Here is a 24,766-nt window from a genome sequence, read left to right as displayed (position 1 = left end):
AAAGATTGTACATAAAATAATATTTCTTTAGTGTTCTCTTAAAGCACAAAAGAGAATGTAACTGTTTATGTGAAAATGCTTTTAACTAAATAAACAAAAAAGCTCACTGTAGATTTTGATCTGTCTGTGTGTTGATTGTTCATTTCATAAATCAGCTTTTTGGGAGGCTTAATAACTCTGCCAGTTCTAGTTTGAGTTACTGCAGACTCAACATGCCTTGGCTGTGTGCACACCACATTCTCCTTTGTGACATCATCCTAAACTTGTTCTCCTTGAGTCGAGTCTTGACCTCCTGCTTCACATCTCTAACACACAAACTGACACATCAGGCATCTCTGTACAATTTGTACGTCCATCCTCATCAAAGCCATCAGGATTACTTAATATCCAGTTTGCCGTTCTGTCATCTTGATCAACTTTGTTTTCTTGAAAAACAATTTCATCATTCGCGAATTTATCCCATCCATCCTGCTCCTCGGGGTCATCAACTGGTAAGAAGTTTACAGGTAACAAAAGGTTTCTATGGACTACTCTCATTTCTTTGAGTTGAAATCCTGAATCATGTAAACAATGTCAGGATACACATTACTTCATATGGGGATGAATCCCATTTGTCAGCAACTTTTCTTCTTCCTTTTTCACCTGTTTGCTATCTGTACTCTATCACCAATAGTCAGTGGACAGCCCTTCACCTTTCTGTTATACAGTCGTGCATGTCGTCCCTGCTCTTTCAGAGTGTGCATCTGTGCTATGTGAGCTGCTTCCCGTAAGTCTTTTCTCAACTTGGACACAAAATATTTATAGTCCACCACATCCTCATTTAGACACACATTTTAAAACAGGATGTCAATTGGGAGATGAGGAACTTAAACATAAAAAAGAATGGGGCAAAACCAGTTGTTTCATGTTCAGTACAGTTGTAACAGAAGGTAAGCTGCTGTAACATCTGAGGCCATTTTGACTTTGCTTTAAGAGGCAATGTCCTAATTATGCTGCCAAGAGTCCTGTTAAACCTCTCAGCAATGCTATTACCCATGGGGTGGTACGGTGTTGTGTGCGACCTGTCCACACGCCATGGTCAAGAGTTCCTTGATTAGCTAGCTCTCGAAATTGGCCCCTTGATCTGAATGAATTCTTTTGGGGAATCCATAGACCAAGAAGAAATCATTGGCTGACTGATTCTGACATGGAAATGCATGGGCCATTTTTGCAAAAAATGATCAGTCACAATCAGCACATCCATAGACTTTCCATCCTTGACCTCTGCCAACCAGAAATCGATGCAAACCAGTTCAAGGGGTTCTGATGTGCAGACATTCTGTAATGGAGCACATGCATGCGGTTCTGAGGTTTTTCCAATCACACATCGTCAACAATTCTTCACGTAATCATCAATATCTCTTTTCATCCGAATCCAGAAGAATCGTTGTCTTGCAAGTGACAGTGTTCTACTACGTCCTTGGTGTCCTGCTGCATCATGAATTCCATGAAGAATTTGTGACTTCAGAGATGCAGGCACAACAAACAGGTACAGTTTCTTGTTTAGTTTCGGATCCCTCATCACCTTATATAGTACTCCATGAGAAACAACAAATTTGTCACAGTGCTTCAAAAGTTTCCACACACTTGTGGATTCTTTTGATTGTTCTTTCTTAGATGGTTTCCAGCCACTCTCAATGTAATGCAGAATCCGACACAAAGTTCTGTGCCGTTCCGGTTTATGCACGATATTGATCTTCTGCAACGAAGGGTCAAACTGTTGCGGCTGCAGGATGTCTGGTACTATCCCCAGTACTTTACTCAACCCACCAGTAGCCTGTGCTACTAACACTGCAGAAACGTCCTGGCTCCCAGAAAAAAATGGCGAGAATTCATTGCTGGTCATGTCATGAGAACAGTCAACAACTCCCTGCACCGCCTGATGATTACTGGCACACTTGAAAGCATCTTGGACAGTGTTGTCAACAACACCACTGACATATTTTAAAAGAGACAGGTATGGTTCAGTAATAAGGTGATGACCTATTCATAACTGAACAAATGGCTCACGGTTCAGAGCATCTGCAACAACATTTTTTGTTCCTAGTGCATACTTTGTCAAAACTGTAAGAAGCAAGTTTTGCTACCCATCGCTGCTCACATGCATCAAGTCTTGGTTTAGTCAGAATATACTTAAGAGGATTATTGTCAATCCATGCCGTGAAGTGGCGTCCTTTCAGCCAATGGCTAAACTTCTCACAAACAGCCCATTTTAAAGCAAAGAACTCAAATCTGTGAGCTGGATAGTTCATTTGTGAGTGAGACATAGTTTTACTTGCAAAGGATCCAGGTCAGGCAAAATCTTCACCTGGCAGAACCTGCGACAGTACAACACCGACTCCATCGAAAGATGCATCAACAGCCAAAATGAAAGGCTGGTTAAAGTCTGGGTGAGCAAGTGTTACACTGTTTGTCAATTCCTATTTTAAGGTGTGCAAAGCTTCTACACAATCTGTAGTCCAGTCAGCTCGGGAAAGTTTGAGGTAACTCACTTTCTTTCTTGGTTTGCATCCTTTCATGACAGCAGTCTGTTTGACTGCACCTGATGTTGGCTTAAATAGGGGCTTTGCTTTTGCTGTACATCCTTCAATGAAGTATTGATAATACAGAACCATTCCAAGGAAGGACCTGATCTTTTTCTGACATGGTGTTTTTCCATTAGGTTCCATCAAATCAGACGCTGAATCTCGTTAATTGCTTCAACTTTCCCTGGGTCAGTCTTAATCCCTTCCTCACTTATGATACGTCCAAGAAATTTCACTGCGTCTCAGGAAACAACATTTCTTTGGAGCCAACTTTAGATTGTGCTGTGACAACCGAGAGAGAACCATTTCAAGACGGTGAAGAGTGACAGACTCAGAAGGGGCAAACACCATTAAACATCAAGGTAACATAGGACACTACTGAAATTCTCATCTCCAAAAGACAGACATCATCATTCTCATGAAAGTGGCTGGACTATTGGAGAGACCTTGAGGAAGCCTATTATATTCATGGAGGTCAAATGGGGAAGAGAAGACAGTGTACTTTGTGTTCTTCTTCTAGGGGAACATTATATTACCCTGATGTAAGATCCATTGTTGAGAAAAATGCATTGCCACCTAATGCAGCCAACACATCAGACTGGTGTGGTAAAGGGTAGGCATCTCGCGTTTAACCACCTAAAGTCAGTGCATATCCGGAGATCGACGTTTTTCTTCCAAACAAGTATGAGTCGGGTACATAGTCACTATGTGACTTGCGAATGATACCTTTTTCCTCCATATCATTTAGCACTGTCCTCAGTTTGGCATACTGGCTTGGTGGTATACTCCTGGGAAACGGAAAGGTCGGTCATCAGTAAGGTTAATTCAGTGGTGGACAAAGCCTTTAGCCTCTCCGCAATCTATATTGTTTCTTGAGAAAACTGACTCATACTTTTCAATAATGTTTAACAACTTGTCTTTCCAGAGGGCTGACACTTCACATGACTCCAAATCAAGGTCGCCAAGGTCTAAATCGCTCAAGGCCTGCTTCATTAGATCTAGGAGGTAAAGGTTCCTTAGTACATTGCAGATTTGACTGAATCTGATTCGGTAGCTTTGAATCTTGAACAGCAATACAAGGTGACACGTCTGCTATTTTTGCATGTCTCTTCAACACAACTCTGTGATTAGTGGGATTGATGACTTTCAAGGGGATCTAACCATCTCCCCATAGTGGTGTTGTGACTCTTCCAACAAATATTTGTCTTGCTCTGGACTCTGTTAGCTCCACAACAACGGTCCTGCCGGCTGACAAGACAGAAGACTGTGGTAGCTTTCTCCAAACCAGATGTTCAGGTAGTGGTTCTAACGTCACACTTCTTTGCAATTTTACGGTACCAACTTTCTCAGGTATGGATTCACCTCTCCATCGTTCTGTGTTAGAGAAAAGAGATAGAAACATAGAGCACTCATCATTCTCATTGTTACTTGACTTAGACACGAGCCTCCAGTAACCATTGGTTTCTCTCAATTGCTTCAGGAGTCGTTTTATGACGTTAAATCATCAAAATCATCTCTTCAGTCTGCCCAGGCACAACTAAAGCAGGAATTATCATGGAGCAGCCATACACTGTAGCTTTAAGATCATAGACTACGGTAGGGGTAACACGGTGACCACGCAACCAACAATGACAATATCTAGTGCTGACTGACTTGTAATATCTGGGATTTCTTCAGCAGATTTGCTGATAGTACACACCATCGATCCACTGACGATTAAAGCTTTAAAGATGATATAATACTCAAGTAAAACAGATGTGTAAAACAAGCTATCAGCTTTTGGCACTCTTTGCACACCCTGAAAGATGACCGTTTTGTCTGAAGATACATCACTAAACATTTGATACAAAGAATAAGAATCCATTATGTCATCAAAATTGGAAATGGGAGATTCGGTCTCAAGATCTACGTGTTCCTCCCTCACACTTAGATCACTTAGTTTGACTGCTGTTTAACAGCATCCTTCCCTTCCTTTGGACAGTGATTCCTTGAATGGTCTGGCGAGAAACAATGGAAACAGAGCCCATGATTTTTACAGTGAGTAAAAGCTAAATGTGAGGTGTCCTTGCACACTAAGCATGGTGAAGCATTCAAGCCTGGAATTCTAGGCAAATTTCTCCTCTTCTTGAAGTTCTTCTTAGTTTTGTGTGCATTACCACTGTGATTCATCAAAACCCTCTCCAGCATGTCGATCACCTTTTCTAGAGCCATTGTAACAGACAGAAGTGAGTCCTGTTCCACTTTCATTGGGCATGTGCTAGGACTTACATGCATCCCATTCACAGAAAATTTCTGTTCACATTTAACAGGTCCATGTCCTTTTCCTGTTGTTCTGATATTTTTCTCTGAATGATACTCATTCAGGATCTCTTGCAGTTCATAAGCTGTCCATTTGTCAATGGACTTTGAAAGAAAAGTCAGCGCTAGATCAGAGTTTGGACAATTCCTAATGAACATTCGTGTGACATCAATCAGCCATTTATCCAGCACTTTTCCTTGTTGCTTCAGACACTCAGCTGTTATGTCCGCAGTGTGGTTCAAGCTCAACCAGTAATCAAAGGGTTCGTGGAAGAGTACAGTCCCTGATAAAAGTCTTGACGCTTGTGTACAAATTGACCTGAAGTGCCGCTGAAATATATTTCGAATAAAGTTTTTTTTTTACAATAAATGGCTAATTTTAATCCCAACAGCTTTTGTAATGTGCAAAACGAAACTGTCAAAAAGTATTCTAATATTCACAGCTTGGTAAAGCCCATTGAGTCAATTTTTGCAAAGACATAAGTGTTGTCGCCTTGTCATATGAGCTTCACCTGTGACTAAGAATGGATCAATTAGGTCTCAGGTGTGTATAAAAAGAACCCCAGTACACTAGACCTTCACATCAACTGCAACTAGAGCTCTACAAACATGCCTAAGATTCACCCTGAGACTAAAGTGTTGATTATCAAGAGGCTGAAGACCAGATCCACTGCTGATGTGGCAGACACCTTCAATGTGTCTCAGCGTCAAGTACAGAGGATTAAATAAAAGATTTGAAGAGACTGGAGACGTTTTTGACAAGCCCAGGTCAGGCAGACCCCACAAGACAACTGCTCGAGAGGACCGTTTGTTGGCTTGAAAATCCAAGGCCAGCCCATTTTCCACTGCAGCAGAGCTCCACGAGACCTGGTCACCTGAAGTCCCCGTGTCAACCAGAACAGTTTGTCGGATTCTATCTCGAAATGGCCTCCATGGTCGAATCAGTGCCCAGAAGCCAGCACTCAACAAAAGACAATTGAAAAACCGTGTGGCATTTGCCAAGGCCCACAGCCTGCTAAAAGGATGGACACTGGAAAAGTGGCAGAAGGTGGATTTTTCAGATGAATCTTCTGTTGAATTACACCACAGTCGCCGCAAATATTGCAGGAGACCTACTGGAGCCCGCATGGATCCGAGATTCACCCAGAAAACAGTGAAGTTTGGTGGCGGAAAAATCATGGTCTGGGGTTACATCCAGTATGGGGGTGTACGAGAGATCTGCAGGGTGGAAGGCAACATCAATAGTCTAAAATACCAAGAAATCTTAGCTACTTCTTATATTCCCAACCATAAAAGAGGCCAAAAGAGACTTGAACATCATTGAGGATGAAAGAGGAAGCATGGAAGACAAAACCAAAAAATATTGATGAACTCTGGGAGGCTTGCAAGACTGCTTTCTTTGCTATTCCTGATGACTTCATCAATAAGTTGTATGAATCCTTGCCAAACCGCATGGATGCAGTCCTTCAAGCTCATGGAAGTCATACAAGATATTAAATTTGGATCTCACAGCACCACTACTTAATTTGCTGACATATTTTTGTATTTGCAGTAAATTTGTTCAATTTCTGTATAGGCGACAAAACCTTTGTCTTGCCAAAATTTGACCTTTCTGTTTTGATTAAATGATAAATCTTTTCTCAGTGAAACTAATTTCAGTGCATTAAACATCATTTGGGAGGGTTTTAGCTGTTCATACGAGCTATTTCTAACACCAATTGATTAATTAAAAGTCAATAATAGCATGGTTAATAGCAGGTGTTTCTACAAAATAGATAAGCGACAAGACTTTTGTCAGGGACTGTAGTGTAGAAATCTTGCAATTGGATAGGAGAATACTGTTGGCAACTGAAATGCTTGCGTAATAGAGTGTAGACTGCATCAGGATTTGTTCGAATATCTAAACCACTTGACAGAATCCCCACCTTACATCCCCACCAACATCTTTGGCTTTGCCTCTCAGGTGGATTAAAATCTCTTCACCTTGCTCTTCCAAAGGCAGAAAACCCTTTCTTATGAAGTTTTTCATGAGCTCCACCCACTCATCAAGTGTAACAGTATCTGATGCGTCACCCCTGAAATTTGGAAAATCTTTGACACACAACTTGAATCTGGGAGGAATTAAGACATTGAATTCTGGTCGGGTGTGTATCTACTGACATGACTATTCTTTGATGCAGTATCTGTGTGATTGTGTAAATTCAAATGTGCAAGGACACTATTTACTGTACTATGTTATCCATCTGACTCATTATGACACTGGTATGGAGTGGAGTCGATGCGTTAATTGGCTGAGCCGTTTCAGGACTGGTATGAATTACAGAGCAGGAACTGCATTCGACTTCTATGCGCATACTGTTGTTTATACTGCATGTAGTACAGCTAGGGCTAATGTCTGGAAAAGGAATTGGTGTCACTAACAGACCTCTCCCTCATCCAACACTGAAAGGAGTGCCTATATAACCAGATTCAAACCTGTGTTTTCCATAATAAGTAAAAAGGGCATACAACTGAGAAATAGAAATAGAAAAGAGAAAGAAAATGCATACACTATGTTCTATAAATGCTGCAAAACCCCAAATTCATTAATAATGTCGAAGTGTCTACTTAAGAGTGTTTTCCTGATTGTTTGCCAAAGTCTCTGAATGACTAATAAGAGCTTAGCTGAAGGTTCTGTGCTATGAAGAATGAAGACAGGCCTGCCGGTTCGATGATCTTCAACCACCTTGATTGAAGTCACGGCACCAATGTGACCTTTTGGTTTCCGTGTCATCTGACTCGGTTTGTCCCACCCTTCATCAGCACTCACACTCTGGACTTGGATGACGTTAAAGTTTATTTGTCTCCTGCACACAGAGCAATAGGAGGTAAATGGCAAGTTCGAAGATGTTATAATTCCACCTACAGCAGTTCTCCATAGCTCTGCTGCTCTTAAATGTAACAGTATGGACTTATAAACAAAACAGACAGAAATAAAACAGTAATCTGAATTCTCAATGAAACGACAAACCAGTTCTTTCTAAACAATTCAGTTTTGTCTTTTCCTTTTTTTCCTAGTTCTTTGTGATCGTACATTACATTTTAAATACAGCAAAAATAAAATCAACAGAAACACTGTATATAAAGTAAAACATGATACATAAATTACAAAGTTTACATCATCCATTTTATGAAACTTACGTGCTTTTACGAACAAACATTTAACACAAAACATTTAAATACAGAAAACGCTCAAATGAACAAACAGAGAACCAATTACCTGCACAGAGAGCAATAGGAGGTAAACGGCAAGTTCGAAGATCTTATAATTCCACCTATTCAGAACACGTTTCATTTTGTTAGCACATGGCAAAATGGCGCGCGTGGAAAACAGACACCAATTCACAAAAAAGTATCAAAACAACTACACAAAGAGAAAGCACACTGAACAAATGAATCGATGTCTATGATGTGTAATACCTTTCCGACAGTGTCTAACATTTCACAGGAAATTATATTTTTGAATTTCACAGTGGAGCTACAAAAACGACTTACCTGTAGCAGTTCTCCGTAGCGCTGCTGCAGACTGTTCAAACTCAATGGGCAATAGCGCCACCGGCGTAACCAATAGGAAGCGCGATCACATTAACGCAGGATTTAATCAAAAGAACTAAGGCAAGATATTTATAATTATGTGCCATTTATCTCGTTACACACACACACACACACACACACACACACACACACACACACACACACACACACACACACACACACACATATATATATATATATATATATATATATATATATATATATATATATATATATATATATATATATATATATATTAATATGGCAGTATAGCTAGTTTTTTTTTTTAATTATAAAAAGTGTACTGACCAAAAAGTGTACTGAGGAACAAAATACAGGTTTGGATCCACATGGAGGTATATAGTTTGTGGCACTTGTGGAAATGTCTGTAAGTTTGGTTTTAAATATTTTTTTAAATAAAAATAACATTTTGTGTCAAAGGTTCTTGAAAAATAAACAACACACAAAATAATTTTAATTATTTTATTAATAAAACATTTTTTGCAATAATTTATTAAAAATGTTATGATTTCCATGCAGTTTAAGGGTACAAGAAATATGAAATGAACACATCCACTTTGATTTGTTCAAGAGCTCCTGTGTGTCTGTGTGTGTGCCAGTGCAAACACACGGGACGGTACAGCAGTGGAGCACACAAGTGTACACTTCCAAAAAGCACTGTATAGAAAAACAAAACAACATAGTTGTGGAGTTCCTCTTTTTTGTTTTTGATGGGCAGTGATGAGTTTTGTGAACTCAAAAGAGATGGCAAATTAAAAATTAAAATAAAGCAAAAAAAAAAAAAACCCCAAAACAAAAGTAGAGCGATAAGTCTTCCAGCACAGAATAAATAGTTTGTATAGCGATGTGTAAACTTGTAGACAGCACGTTTTCACACAGTGGCAAACAGACATACACGCTCACTGCTAACATTCTGTCTTTTTAACGTCATTTGTAACATCCCCCACTATCATTGTATTATACCTCTACAGAAAAAAATAAGTTGTTTACATTATATACATTAGAAGTGGTTGTTCATTCTCCTGGGGTGATGACAAGGCCTTGCTATTGTTTGTTACATAATGCAAAGATAGACCAGTTCACACCAGAATACGCATGGAGTCCAGCCCAACAATTTTCTCGAATCTTGTAGACTGAATTCCTGAATCTCTTTGCACAAATGAGTGTTTTCTTGCTTTAGAAGAACACAACATTTAGATCATTTTCAGTTTTGTAGTTTAACATCACAGAATTAAATGTCCAACAAATCAGCTCTTGACTTCATTTCCAAGGTTATTGCCAAGACGGTCCTAAACAACCAGATGTGCATTCCACAAACCATGATACATTTTCAAAAGCAACGTGTTAGCGGGTTAACCTTGTGTTTCACAAACACATGCACACACACAGTGATTTGAATCCACAGTATAGAACGTCCAAATAGAAATCATATAAAGCACTACCTTGGTCTTTATTCAGTTTTTGTGTTTTTCTAGTGATTTCCTTAAAATGAGACTACGTCACAAGTTCACTTTTCCCATAACGGTAATGACATGAATACATACTGTAGACGGACCAGTGTTTACCTTTCCATTTTTAAAAGAACAGTTTGTGGTGCATGGTACACTCTGAATGTCTTCATGTTTGTTTTTATTACACTCTAAAGTGCAAGACAGTAGTTCATGATCCCCATAACTGATGATTTCCTGTGCAATGTCAACATTAGTGTCATAACTATACACCAAAAGTACAGGTAGTGTAAAACATATTTAAAATATGAATCTTCCTTCCAGCTTAATGCACCATCAAGAACATACTGTAAATATACGTATCTATACAGTTAGAATGAGCTTATTATTGCCACTTTTATAATTATTATGTTGTGCATTTGTCAGAAATAATAGAGGACAATTATTAGCAAAATTAAATCATAGGATACCATGCATGAAAGATTCAAAAAAATAAATTATTTTTTTAATAAATCTCATACATTCTTTATGTATACATACTTTACCGTATGATTACTCTGAATAAGATTTTTATAATCTCTTGATAATCTCTTGTTAGTAATTACATTTCATCAAGCTTCTGTAGCCTGGACTAATTAATATTATGGTCATCATTATGATTTAAAAGTAGAGTAATGAATCATGCCCCCTCCTTGAGCAGATAGCTTGTAAACATCCCATTCACTCCAACTCAGTCTAAAAGACGTTTATTTAAAATAGATATTTGAGTTGCTCATTTGGATGATTATTTATTTATTTTTTATTTGAATACTAAAGTACCTATTATGCCTGGAAGTTTAAAACCAGTGTTTGAAACCTCAGTAACCAGCAGCCTGAAGATAAAATAGGACCAGTGAATTTCAGCATCTGCCTATTTTATGACATTATGTTGTATGAAATTATGCTTTTATTTAATTAATTTGTAAAAGGTTGAATTGAGAGTATACTGTACCTATATGCCATATACTGTATGTAAGGGTTTCAAATGAAATACAATATGCAAATGTGAGCTAGCCCTTTTACTTCTACTTATTCTCTGAGCTGAACTGTTAACACTTCATTTTCATTGTTGCTTATTACCCTCTATCTCTTCAGAAAAATATATCTTCTAATATATCTTTTATGTTGTTTTAAGTTATAATCTTTTAAGAACAATATAAGACATCAATTAATGTCTGTACATACACACATATTTTTCAATGTGAATTAATGAAATATTAATGAACATTGTTGTGAATTAATTTAATAAATTTTAACAGGAGGTTAAAGGGCAATGAGAAACAATGAACAAATGAAGTCAGTATGCAAATAAATTCTTGTTTTGTAATGTCCAATGTACACCATTTTCTGTTGGACATAGTGTTCACATGTGCCAAAGATGTTTCGTATTGTGGGATACTGACTGCTGAATGTGCCAAACAACATATCATAAAGACATTGAAGAATAAACAATGTTGAAATGAACTTGGAAATAAGAGCTGATTGCAGTCAGAAAGAAAACTCAGTCATAGTCATATGCTGAAAAAGTCAAGTCAAAATGTAGACAATCGCCTCTGCAAAACTCATCGTGCATTAGAAACGTCAGTCTAGGTTGTGGCCGTCATACTAAGACAAGCTCCCGTGGCGTTGTGGGATTTTTGCGTATCTGTTTGTGGTGTATTTAAAGGTCTTTGTCATCGTGACTCATTAGTGAGCATGAGGTACTATGACAACTGCTGTTAGCAAACGCACCTCTGTTGTGTTTCAATCTCCTCTCCCAAATAGTTGAGACAATGAATACCCATAAATGTTGAGTTATCACTAGATAACAGCCATACAGAAGGAAGTCACAAGTTAAAGAAATTCTCGATGCATTGGCTTCATATGGATCAAATGTGCTGTCACTGTTTTTGTCACCCGGTTGACACAATGCGGTCCATCAGGCTCCAGTAAGACACACGTTACAGTAACAAATCTGACAGAAACTAAAACCAAGACACCGACGGTGAGATATCAGCTGAAACGAACTCTTGCCTTTGATATGGATGATACGTAGCTTATTTCCGATAATTCATATTTTGAGTACATTTCCAGATTTACAAAAGTAGCATGACACCAGCTCTAGCTGATGCTCCCTATCTCTGCAAGACACTGTGCAAAGTTCACTGCACACAGTAACATTTCTATAGCAACTATGAGGTAATTTCCCTGTTGCTAAGAGCTAGGTGATGTATTTCACAATGTCACTCTGATACTAGGGTGGAACTTTCTGCCATTTCTCCCTGGAACAGGCAAATACGCACACCCTCCACCTGAGCCCTTTTAGCCCAAGCTACAACCGTAGCAACCGTACAACCGGGTTTTTAATCAACCAAAAAAAACAAAACAAAAAAACACAAGAAATAAACAGAGGGCGGGTAAACTGAGAGACTGCACCGGAAAGTCAAAACGAGGCTTTGTTCATACATGACTTGCTCTTATTAAGTTAATTACACTTGTGCTAATTTTTCAGTCCCGCTGTTTAATACAATATCGTTCTTCTGTCTTGCTGTGTGGACCGCTTCTTTTGTGTAACCTCGCAGCTTTCTGTGAGGATATTTTGGTTTTGCTCTGCATGGCGTACCACTTCCCTGTTATTATCGCAATTTGTGAGTCTTCTTGTTCTGTAACAGCCGGTCACGTGACGGCTATCGTACATCCCGAGCATAGGGCTGCATCTGTGTGTTTCAGTCCCGATATGCAGGATCAACTCGCTCAGCTGTAATGGAAGACTGACCCTCTAAAATCGCCGCGTTGGTCTCTGACGTCCCTCTCGGCTGGACCTGTGGCTCTTTGAGGTCGCACACGCACAACCTCTAATGTGACATTACTTGTGATAAATCAAAGTAGTACTCTTCATACTCTGATACCGGGATAGGCCTACATGATGCTAGCTGTTTTTGAAGAAAAACAATGTGCGGAACACGTCTATCCAGGTGCCCGCGTTACCCTGAAACACTCCCTTGTAGTCTTTAGCAAAAAATTGAGACGCTAATAGTCTTATTTACTATTAACCACTTTTTCACACCATTGGGACACTGAAGCAATACAACAAATTCATACCGGTGGCAACGGTGTACTTGTCTCTTCCTGTTTGTAAAGTTCTCCGAGCACCAGGCCTCATCAGAATAATTCATTTCACAGCATTTTCAAAGCTCACTTTGATGTTCGAATATGGTATTTACATGGCTGTTGACGTGGTGGATAAAGAGGTGGAGTCCTCGGTCACATACGCTGCCCATTTCCCGCAAGTTCCAGCAGAACCCATATGCACGGATATCGTGGAAAGGCTGCTGGCGGAAGCGTCTCTTTATTTTTTTTTACCAGGTAAGGCTACAGCTCCTGTCCTCCGTTGATCTGTACTGCTGTTTAGGGGTGGGTGTGTGTGTGTGTGTGTGTGTAGGGCGTTGAGTCCATCGAGTTAGGAACGGGAGGTGACGGGACCGAGAGGATGGGAAGTCTGGGTTGGGTTTCCATGTGAGGACCTCCAGTCACCTCCCTCCTAGCCTGAAAGATCAGTTTTGCTCTGATGTGGCCATGGATGGTGGGAGGGGGGTCACGAATGCATGAAGAGTTGGACCCCCCTGGGTTGCTCACACGCTTCTGTTTAACCGCTGATATTGCTCAGTCTGTCTTAAAATAAAAAAGCTGACCGCTTCTTCAGAGCGCAGGGCAGGCGGCGGGCCTCACAGGCCGGACACCATCACCCTGTAGGAGGGAGGCATGTGTCTGTGACGTGGGCTGGAGGCCGGGCTGCTGGTGGGACTGCTGCAGCTCGCGTCCACCCCTCCTATGGAGGGCAGGTAGGCGTGATGCAGGATCGGCAGCTGCAGGGACAGCCGGCGCTGTATGCTGTGAAGACAAACCACAAATGGTTGTTGTACTTGCAAGACCCAACATAATTCCTAATTTTATGTAATGCTCTTTACTGATTGCTTGTTTAACAGTGGGGACACTACAAGTAGCAAAAGTTAATTTATAATTATATCACGTAGTCACATAGCACATTTAAACCAGCAGTGACTTTGCCACATACTTTCAATTAAAGGTTCAAGGTTTAGCTGGTTAGCATGACCTCTTTAGGCCCTGCTGGCAGATGCCATAACTACACCATCTGGACTTAGTGCTTCTGCTCAAAAGTTCGGAGTTAAGTTTTTCTCCAGTCTTCAGAGTCGCATGATCCTTCAGAAATCAATCTAATATGATGATTTAGAGCTAAATGTTCGTTATTAATGTTTATTGATTTTCGCTACTGAAGGATTAGGGACTGTTTGTTTTTGTGGTACAGTATGCCTGACTGTGTGGATCCTGTCTGCGTCAGATTAAAAGTGCACCCCAAAATGCCGAAGCCCTTTAAGTCAATTACAGAAGTCAAATGGCAGTTATATAAACTGCACACACCACACCTCTCACGATTGGTTTTACGATTGGAGTCTCTTTGAGTTATTACTTTCAATTAAATATTAATTTCATACATCAATTAAGGAAAATGTCTTCTGTGTTTAGAAATAATTAACATCGATTAGTCAGACGTTGCAGGTTCACTTGCAAAAACAAAAAATATAAATGTCAATGTCAACTAAAAATGTATTTGCAGACATAGAGAACAGGATCAATAAATTGCACATTGCATATTCCCATGGCAGAGATAGTGTTATTTAGCAGGGTCAAGGGACCATCAGCTACTGGGCTAAGTGTGTGTATATGTGTGTGTGTGTGTGTGTTTGATGAACAGTGACACACTGCAGAATTGCTCCTCTTTACAATCAAACATTCATGTGCTGGGACGGCCTGTAGTCCTCTAATTCTACTCTCCTGTCTATTTTCAGGGTCCAGTGCCTTCCGCTCTCACTAGAAATCACATGTTATGTAACCACAGCCCCCCATCCCTCTTTCCCTCTCTTTTTTCCCCTTCATTCCTGAACCTTCCTTGCTTTTGTTTACATTTTTCTTCATGATCTTTATTTTGCACTGCGTTAATGAGTTTATACAGAATGTTGTGGGACTGAACAACTTTAACAGAAAGAACAATTTTCGACTGTCAATTTTTTCTGTTTTTAAATAGCTCATAATACATGAGTGGCATTTCAGTGAATGACGTATGATGTAGGCGTAGCGTAAGCTCTGGTGAGAAGTGATGAACACGGAAGCGCAGAAGAGAGAGCAAAACAATATAAGCATTTCAATATAAGCCAAGAGGAAATTGGTTTTCCTTTACTCTAAACAAATCTTGTTGAGTTTATGCTACATCTAGATCCTACGTCATCGGCTGAAATGCCACACTCTCATGAATGCCTGTATATACCAACAGTAAGCAGAAGCTAGAGAATATGGTTTATGAAGTTTTACACATGGATTTTTTTAAAACTAATGCATTGCTTTGCTACATGGAGTACTTTTTATGATAGATGTATGCATCTTTTTTAAGATTTAAAATCTTGACCCACATTCACTGCCATAAAGCTTGGAAGAGCCAGAAAATGTTTTAATATAACCCCAGTTGTAATCATCTGAAAGAAAAATCATATACACCTAGGATGGATGGAGGGTGAGTAAATAATGGGGTAATTTAAATTTTTGCTTGAATTCTAGATAGACCCTAAAATGTAATTGTAATTGAAAGAAAGAAAGAAAGAATGAATGTCTAATGTTTTACAATGTAAAAACTAGCAAATGTTTGTCAAAATGTTAAATTTGGAAAGTGTGCTTGTGCTTCTTAATATCTAAAGAGATGTTACTTGGCCTGATATTTAAAAAAGAAATGCTCATTTATAGATTTTTAGGTGTCCAAACATGTTTGTGCATGCCACTGAGAATGCCAGTATAAAAACTTACTGTTCTGGTGAGTTGATGTCTTCTAGTGGACCTCTGCTTATCCTAGAAGGATCCATGGATCCCCACTGAGCCTGAGGTTTCTGCTCTAAGTGGTTCTTCAGAGATTTCTCTCCATCTTAAAACAAAGGCATGATGTTCAGAAAGCTGCCTTTCCATCAAGATGTCAGTGGTGGATTCAGCTCAAAACTGAGTCAGAACTTGCACCTTATATGACACTTCAGCTTGACATGTTTGGGAGTGAATAATGTATAACACTCCAATAAAATTGTTCTTTTTCTCTGAGTGACAATAACAGAGGAAAAGGGTGTCACATACTGAAATGAGTCACAGACTGACAGCTCTGTGTGATCGACAGGTAAGGAGCATGAGGTTTGATATCCACTTCTCTTACCTTTGCCGTCAGTGAAGTTGCGTATGCTCAGAATATTGTTGACATCTTGGTAGTGGTTTTGTTTAATGTATGGAGTCTTTTCTGGAGTGTCCTGCAGTTGCATTGTAACCTCTTCCAGTTCCTTATCCAGCTGTAAAACAAAATGTTATCATTTAATTTAACCATTCAATTTCTGTTTCATGAAAAATATTAAAGCATGTTCCCTTATTGATTTTGCAATACAAAAATATATGTGATCACTCTACTATTCCTAAAGTAGAAAAAACTTTGATTAATATCACAAATCAAAACAAAAATGCACACTTTTGCTCCCAAAAATATTTAATAGCCTTGATATAATAATCTATTTGTCTTATATGACCCCTTTAATCTGCATGGTGGTGTATTAGTAATTAGTTAATGTTTAAGTAGATTGTCATTTTAGGAATTTAATCATTGTTCAGTTTATGATTGACTTCGATCACCTCTGTGATTCTCATTCGGAGGCGGTGGTTGTCTGACTGTAATCCATCCAGACGGGACGTGTTGGCCTGATTAACACTGGTTACTGAGGTGGACGTCTTGGAATCTTCCTTCTTCTGGTTCTGGGTAAACTTTAACCTCCGGTTCTGTGTGGCAGCATCCGGGTTTGTACGCATTGTGACAAACTAACCAAAGAGAGAGGACAAAGACATACTGTTGAGATCCTGCCATTGATTTTGTGCATGATATATTTGTTCAGAGGGAGAGAGGAATCTTTGCAGTCTTTCAAATTTCTTTGTGTTTATTTCCAGAGAGCTCCAGGGGATGCAAAGTAAGCACTGTTCTCAATTATATTCAGGTGAACTTGCTAGGGATTTGCAGAAATCAAATGCCAGAATGTGCCTTTCGCTGACCTCTACAATTCTTTCCCCATAGGGCTGGAATGGTCCGTACATTGCAGTACTTACTTTTGGCACAAAAACCAGACACAGCGTGATGGTGCTGCAGAAGATGATGACCAGTGCCACGATGCAGAACTGCACATTAGGCTGATCCCTGGTCAGGAAGGACACCGCTGCCCCGATGATACACATGATGCCCACATTATACACACTCATGCCGATGTACTTGCTGTCGTTCAGGGCTGGAATGCTCACATTTCTAGTCTCCCAGGCCAAGAAACATCCAAACAGCTGGACAAAGAGAAAAGTGCAAACAATGACTTATCATTACAGGTTTTGCAATCTTTAGGCATACATGCAAATATATTTTTTACACCAGAAGACAAAATAAGATTATCGGCTATGTGACATATTCGACAGACAACCATTTCCACATTCTTCACTCTGTGCAGTCCTCAGTTTATAGTGATGAATCATAAAGCCAGTGAAAATGAACTGTGCTTGACTTATTTTATCACCCTAATGTCTCTAAAGGCAGCTAACAACACCTGTCCAGCTTTCTCAGGAAGTCAGAGCAGTAATCAAAGCACCTTTGTGTGAGACTGGAGTGAACTCTGAGAAATATGACTCAGCTAACTCAATGACGCACACTCCGAGATTTGATTCTGCACCCACTCGCCACAAATCTATTCAATCCTAATCCAATCACAGCCTGTCTCACTCTTTTGCCTCGTTCACCCTCTCATTCTCTTTCTTTTCTTGTTCTACTTGGAACGTGTTGGCTGTAAGTGAATCCATGATGATTTAGCAGGAGGTTTTCAAACATGGGAAGAGGAAGAACAAGAAATGTCACACAGCTGAGAACAGGAACGTGAGTGTGCTGGCATTTTCACTTGTACACGATTACGATATCTATAGCTTCAGTTTAACATCGAGCACTTCTTTCTTAACACTGCCTCCCACCAAAGCGATCACAGATGAGAAGAGAGACAAGGAAGGAAAGAGACAGGAAGTGATGCTCCATGGCCCACAGCTGAACCCTGACAGAGATCATCTATAGCAGGGCAGGGGAAAAGGGGAGGTAATGGCCTGCCCGTCAACCGAACCACCTGCCACTATTACAGCAGCAAGAACAAACGGACAAATCATTTCTACAGAGCACAAAGTGAGTCGAAGGGCAGGTTTTTATTGAGGATGTTGCCACCATTGACTCAGAGATAATGGTCAGCGCTATGGGCAATTAACTGACTGGAGGCATTCTGGTTCCTGGGGCACCTTACCAGTAATCTAAAGTGAGGTTAATTGGAAAGAGCAATTTCGCTCTTCTCCTATGGGTACAGTGTGTCAAAATCCAGTCAGTGAGCTTGCTAGATTTGCATTTGCAGAAGAAAATACTAGCTCTTGTAAGGCAGCAAAAGAACAATGTTAAAGTTTATAGCAGTGATCTCCAAGGTTACCCATTTAAAAAAATACAATGTTTAAGGGCTGATTATTATACTGGAATTTGGAGTAGCAACATATCAAACTGAATATCTCAATAAAATAATGACATTCCAGAAGTGTCTCTAGGATTACATTTTAGTAATTTGCGTCATTTTTGGCATTTAATTTTATTATGATAGGATAATAGGACAGTTAGAGCTGATGATGATGATAATTATTATTATTGTTCTTGTTATTAACTACTGTTGTTTTTATTGTTGTTGATAATATATCATATTTATATACAACAACAACAAAAAACAAATTCTACAAATTACAATATTTTAGAACATGACATAACTAGTAGAATGAATGAGTTTCTCCCTTTTAAAAATCTGTGGGAAGGCTGTGGCATAAAATAAAATGTTATTTGTAAATAAATAATTTAGACCAATTTGCTCTCCCCCTTGAAAGTTTGCTGTGGGCCCTGGCACCCTAGTAAAAGTAAGATTCGGGTGTAGACTCTAGTTCATTGTAAACATTAAAGACACATATTAAAGCAATAAACTACAAAAAAGGTGCGTTATAGTGATATAATGAGTGTTTGTTTTATTTTGAAAACTGTGATGATATTGTCTATTGATGATGAACATTAACTGTTGGGGGAAAAAAAAGAAAAGAAAATAGAAAGAGGAACATCAGTTTGCATGGCATTTGTATTTCCTGACATACCACAAGAGACTCAGAATCCAATATTGCGAACGCATTTTAAACACGGTGACATTGAGGTATTATATATTATAATTGACCAAATGCAGAAGGAAGTGACAGAATATTCAGACACCGTTGTCGGCGGGAGCAGATGGCGATCATGTTGACGCTCTCTAGAATGTTCTCACTCACCATAAGGAGGCCTTTGTAGGCATAGACAATCCCCAGCCAAATGGTCATGTGCGTGTTCTCGCAGTGCTCCAGGAAGGGCCGGATTGCGATGTCTCGTCCCTGAGGATCCGCCTGTGGAGACACAGTGAGGAAACCAATGAGTGGAAATAATCCTGGCTTTAAAAACACCTTTGTCACTAACAACAATAACACTGAGCCTGGGTTTATCTGCCTTGACTTTAAATGCTTCAGTACAAAGGTTCAGAATCTATTAAGTACATTTAAATTTATATTTAAAAGTAAACTTGCAATACTAGTACCAATACTGAGGCTATAAATACATTATGGGAACTTGGATCATTTCATCTCCCATGTGAGATCAACCTTAATGGGCTTTTACAGAGATAGTAAAAATAATATAGTCACATCTACAGGATATCGCTTGAGTGTTAACGATTAACATTGATCAAGTAATCAATGCCTGACCCATAAAGAGTTATTCTCTTTATGGGTCAGGCATTGATTACTTGATATTGATTGAGATATTTACAGTCCTGATATGCAAAGCAGGTCAGAACTGGACTCTTGAAGGAATCCGGCGAAAGAGAGAAGACCTCGACTGAGTTTCCCTCAATGTGCTGGCTCTAAAAGTAGCCAAGCTCTAACCCACTTTCTTGCTGCCCCAGTTTGGAAAACCTTAAGCTTGCAACCATGCAACAACCCGGACACAAAGATAGACAGGGATCCAACCTCCAAACGCATCCCTAAGTCTCACAGATTCTTCCCAGTTTAGTCACAGAGCGTAACAACCACGGCTTTCATCCGCCTCTTGTGTGGCTCTATCTGCGTTATTTGAGCTTGGCATTAAGGAGTTCACCGCTCAGAAGACATCTTCACAAAGTGACGGGGCGAGTAAACTGGGCCAGCCACTGCAAGAAGCTTTATTTATACATTCCTTGATGCGATGAATCCTAGAAGTCAAACTGTAGGACAATTTTAAACAGATCAAAGAGGAAAAGCTGATGACAGACCTCTTGAAGTCCTAGAAGTAGTTTAAGTAGGAAAACTGTTGATGTGATGTTAAGGAGCTCTACAATAGCAACAAAAGAATTAGAATAAAATAATGAAAAAAGAATGTCTGACTATTTTCCCATCAAAACCTAAAATCAAACAATATTACTTCCCTACAAAAAATTGTTTTTACTTCAACATTTAAGTGTTCCATCTGGCCTCAGAAACCCAAAATTGAAAAGATAAAACTTAAGAAATGCTTTCCAACTGCACAACAAGAGCTCTTCTTTTATCATAGCTTGAGCTGTAGTTAGTCGAGCTGTGTGGCGTTGCCAGGCAACAGTTGATGGGTTGGGCTTAAAGAGAGTGCTGTGCGCTCTGTTATTTCTCACTGCATTAGGCATCTAATGTAATTGTTCAGTGGAAGCTGGAAGGATGGGTGACTGACAGTGTCTGAGGAGAGATGGAGACGAGAGGGACACAGTTAGCTGACAAGAGAGAATATTATCACACTTTATAGACGGGAATGAACCATATGGCCACTGAGAACTAGAAACAGTGTGTATTAGTACAAAGTGGCAGGTCTGCACACATCGTGGGGGAACAGGAGGGACAGCATACGGAAAACCCTCAATAAACAGATATAGAAATATAAATAACTAGTAAAAAATTATTCTGAATGGTGATTGGTTAGTATATGTGTCACTACCAGTCAGTATGATTTTTTTTGCTACACTTTTTTAAAAATGTGATCAGTATCTATTTAACACATCTTCACTTAAGTAAAGTATTCTTTTCTTTAAAAACTTCTTTAACAAAATACTAACCCCAAACTTTGGAGTAGTACTGAATATTGTAACACAAAATTTCTATTTTAAATTAACACTGTTCTTTTAAACTTAATTTATCAAGGAATCCTAACTATTAAGTAGCATATTAGAAACTTCTGAAGGATCGTGCGATACTGAAGACTTGAGTAATGATGCTGAAAATTCAGATTATATTTGAAAGTAAATTACAATAGAAAACTGTTATTTTAAATTGCAATCATTTTTCACAAAAATATTTTGTTCCTGCAAATCTGATTAAATAGATATAGCCTCGATGAACATAAGAAACTTCTTTAAAAAAAACAATAAAAACCTTACTGATCCAAAACTTTTTAACAGAATATATTCAGTTAAAATTACTGTACTGCTTAGTGAAGTATGGCTATTTTATACTTATTTCAAAAAATGTATTGACATCTTTCTAAGAATGGAAAGTACTAAAGAAGAGCATTTGTTCAAAGTAGAAATCTTTTGTAACATTATAACCATATGTAACGGTACAACGTAATACGCAAGTGCTAAATTTGCTTAATGCATTAAAGTACATGGTGTGACTGAGCTCTGACAGCGCAACAAAAGTGTCACATGAATCTTGATATGAGCTTGAAAAAATAAGGAAAAAGCCAATATACAGTCTGTCAGTCAAAGTGGAGGATAAACTCCAATTCAGTGGCTGTCTGGGGCTAAAGCCATGCCTTGTTATTTTCTAACAAGAGAGCAGAATCAACCTAAAATGACAGGGAGAGTGACGGAAAGAAAGAGAGAAAGAGAGAGTCTTCAGGGTAGTTTGCTTCCATGAGCATATATTTTATTCCATTGGGAGTTTAGTACAGCATGAATGAGATTTCTATTATCCAGCCTCTTTCTAAGACCTTTGATTTTGAACTAAGCCCTTGTTTAAGAGAAATGATAGTTATAATACTCATTTGGACGGGTCAGTCACCCTCCTGTACATCTGTTTCTCTCTGACATAGCTTCTTGTGACCACAATCTCTTATCTGTAGTAATCCTTTTACATTACATCCTGTGATCTCTTGGCGGCTACGTGCCACTGCTTAAATGTACTATGAAGAGGCAGATATTGTTCAGTAGAGCTGAGAGTTGTTTAACAAGAAGTTAAGTCAATTATTCAGCCATCTAATCTTAAGGTCAACTCGAGCGATACTTCACTGACCTAATCCCACAGTAAAGCCATAACACACATCAAAGAACAAGGTTTAACACCATGGTTCAAAACTAACACTCGGCAAGTAAGAATTGACTTTGGTCAGTAAATACTTGCCAGTAACTTTCCAGTTGGCAAAGTACATTACTTAAATAAAATGAAAAATGACAAGATGACCCTGCTGATGAGAGACTCAAGTCAGAAAGTGCCATGATGTGAAAGGAGGGAAAAAAAAGATTTATGTTTTCCTTTAATATTTATTCTCATCAAAGCTGTATTTTGTGATCGATAAAAACAGTAAAAATTGTTAAAAATAAAATTGTGATATAAAAAATGCTTTCTATTTTAGTCAATTGTAAAATGTATTTTATTCCTGTCTCACGAGCCTTCAGAAATCATTCTTAAATTCTTTACCAGGGTATCCATCAATTTCAGGCACATTTCAGTTAACCCTTAAACATAATGCAAAATTCAAAATGCAGGTAAAACTCTTGTATAATCAATATGATTTTTTTACGGTGCAATATGCTGGTTTGGTTATTATTATAAATGCTGAGAATATGAATAGAATTTTTTTGTAAATCTTTTAAAAATATTTTTTAGATTTATTGATCAGTTTAATTAATTGCTGCAGAACAAAAGCACTAATTCCTTTTTGTAAATTATATATATATATATTTTTAAAAATAGGCTCATATAAATATATTTAAGAAAAAATACTTTAAATATATTTATATATCATATAATATATGTAAATATTTTCAAAACTGCTGCACGTGTGTGTGTTTATATAGGCTATACATAATAAATATACACAGTACACACACATATATTATGTAAACGAAAATGTTTATTTTGTCTGCGATTAATCGTTGCGACAGCACAAAACATATTTATTACAAAAATAATGCAAAAAAACAGTTCCATGACTGCCAAAAGTAAACAGTGCTTTCCTGTTTACTGCCTGAAAGCAAAGCATCTCTGTGTGGCTCCTCCAGGGTTGCATCTACCTGCTCCAGTTTGAGGATAAACCTGCAGCTGCACGCTGAGGCTCTGCAGATCTGTCTCCCTCTGGTGTGTGCTTATTTTTGGAGTCCACCGCTCTAAACTCCACTTCAAATGCGGTGACTTCAAAGTGGCCCTGCTGCAGTCCCTGCGGCTGAGCCTGGGAGCTGCCATCACTGATTCATTACGGGCTAAATGCATCATTAGACCAGGAATCTAACCCCGAACATCAGACGCATTTAAATATGCAAATGAGAACGTGCAGCGCCGTGTTTCAGATTGCCTTTGTTATTGCAGTCTAAAATGCTTTTTATTGACATCATTCTTTAATCTAATGCTCCGGAATATCTCGGTTTTAATCACAACTCCCATCTGCTTGCTCTCTGCGAGTCTCCGATGCAAATGACTTTCGCTATGTTGCCGTCACATGACTGCACCCTTCGCCCTACACAAAACACGCTCACTTATGAACATGCAGCTAATTTGCGAATAACAACCTTCATAAATGGGGTTCGAGTGCTCACTGTCAAACGTTATTAGAGCTCACGCATGGGCAAACATTTAAATCTGGTGACTACTGGGATTATACTGAGGTATTCACGCAGATGGGCTCTCTGAAATAGTCACGGACATGCGCTCACACACTCGCCTTAACGCTTACAGCTTGTTTTCTTTTCTGAGGGACAATCGAGATTTGTGACTTGGGTCGCCTATATATCCTCGTTGAGTCAAGGACACAGAGAGGTCCCACACATGATAAGCCATCAGTCCTGATAACTCATTAGGACCGCTGTTTTTTTCCTCCATGAGGGCTGGCATGGCAAACTGTGAGTGATGGAGGACAGCTGCTCTCCATCACGGTGCACTCTGCTGCCCTCATGATTACTGAAGCCACACGCACCTTTATGTGCTGTGGACGTAAACGTACGGAAAAGAGTAGATGTGTGTTTGTTCGACTGTGGACACTTTTGACATTGTACCGTTACATATGCTTTCAGGTTAGAAAATAATAAATTCTCTTAAAACACACCTTCGCACTCTTACTTGTTGTCTAAAAATGTCTATCAGTGTTCATGAATACATCACAAGCCATGAAAATAAATATTTCCACCACATCTCACATCTTGTGTTCACATACCGTGACTTATTTGCATAGCATTTTAAATAGCATAGCATATATGGCTTCATTCATAGCATTTTATGCATCCTAGAAAGACACTGAAGATAATATTTTCAATCTTTTTGCATAATTTCACAAAATAGATGGAAAATGGCATAACATAAAATCAAATATAATAGTGGTATTCACCTTGGGTTTCTTGTTTTTATTCCACACCAAATTCAATACTTCATCTCAAGTTCTTTACCTTTTTTAAACTTTCGAAAAACTTTATTAGGGCC

At 38.8% G+C, this 24,766-nt stretch overlaps 1 protein-coding gene across 1 annotated transcript in view; it reads right to left on the bottom strand.

Annotated features, from left to right (window-relative positions):
- Positions 1–8,904: 8,904 nt before the first annotated feature.
- Positions 8,905–24,766, bottom strand: part of gabbr2 (gamma-aminobutyric acid (GABA) B receptor, 2) — a 160,082-nt gene continuing 144,220 nt past the window's right edge. Inside the window, exons 14-19 of the mRNA XM_043218350.1 lie at positions 19,376–19,486; positions 17,117–17,341; positions 16,652–16,834; positions 16,188–16,317; positions 15,797–15,911; positions 8,905–13,813 (exon numbers count right to left, since the gene is read on the bottom strand). Coding sequence (XP_043074285.1) covers positions 13,648–13,813; positions 15,797–15,911; positions 16,188–16,317; positions 16,652–16,834; positions 17,117–17,341; positions 19,376–19,486 — 930 coding nt within the window. The 3' untranslated portion in view covers positions 8,905–13,647. The remainder of the gene's footprint in view (positions 13,814–15,796; positions 15,912–16,187; positions 16,318–16,651; positions 16,835–17,116; positions 17,342–19,375; positions 19,487–24,766) is intronic.

Source organism: Puntigrus tetrazona, chromosome 19 (assembly GCF_018831695.1).
Source record: "Puntigrus tetrazona isolate hp1 chromosome 19, ASM1883169v1, whole genome shotgun sequence".
NCBI lineage: Eukaryota > Metazoa > Chordata > Actinopteri > Cypriniformes > Cyprinidae > Puntigrus > Puntigrus tetrazona.
The sequence above is the reverse complement of the archived record's forward strand: the minus strand, read 5'-3'. Positions and strand labels throughout refer to the sequence as shown.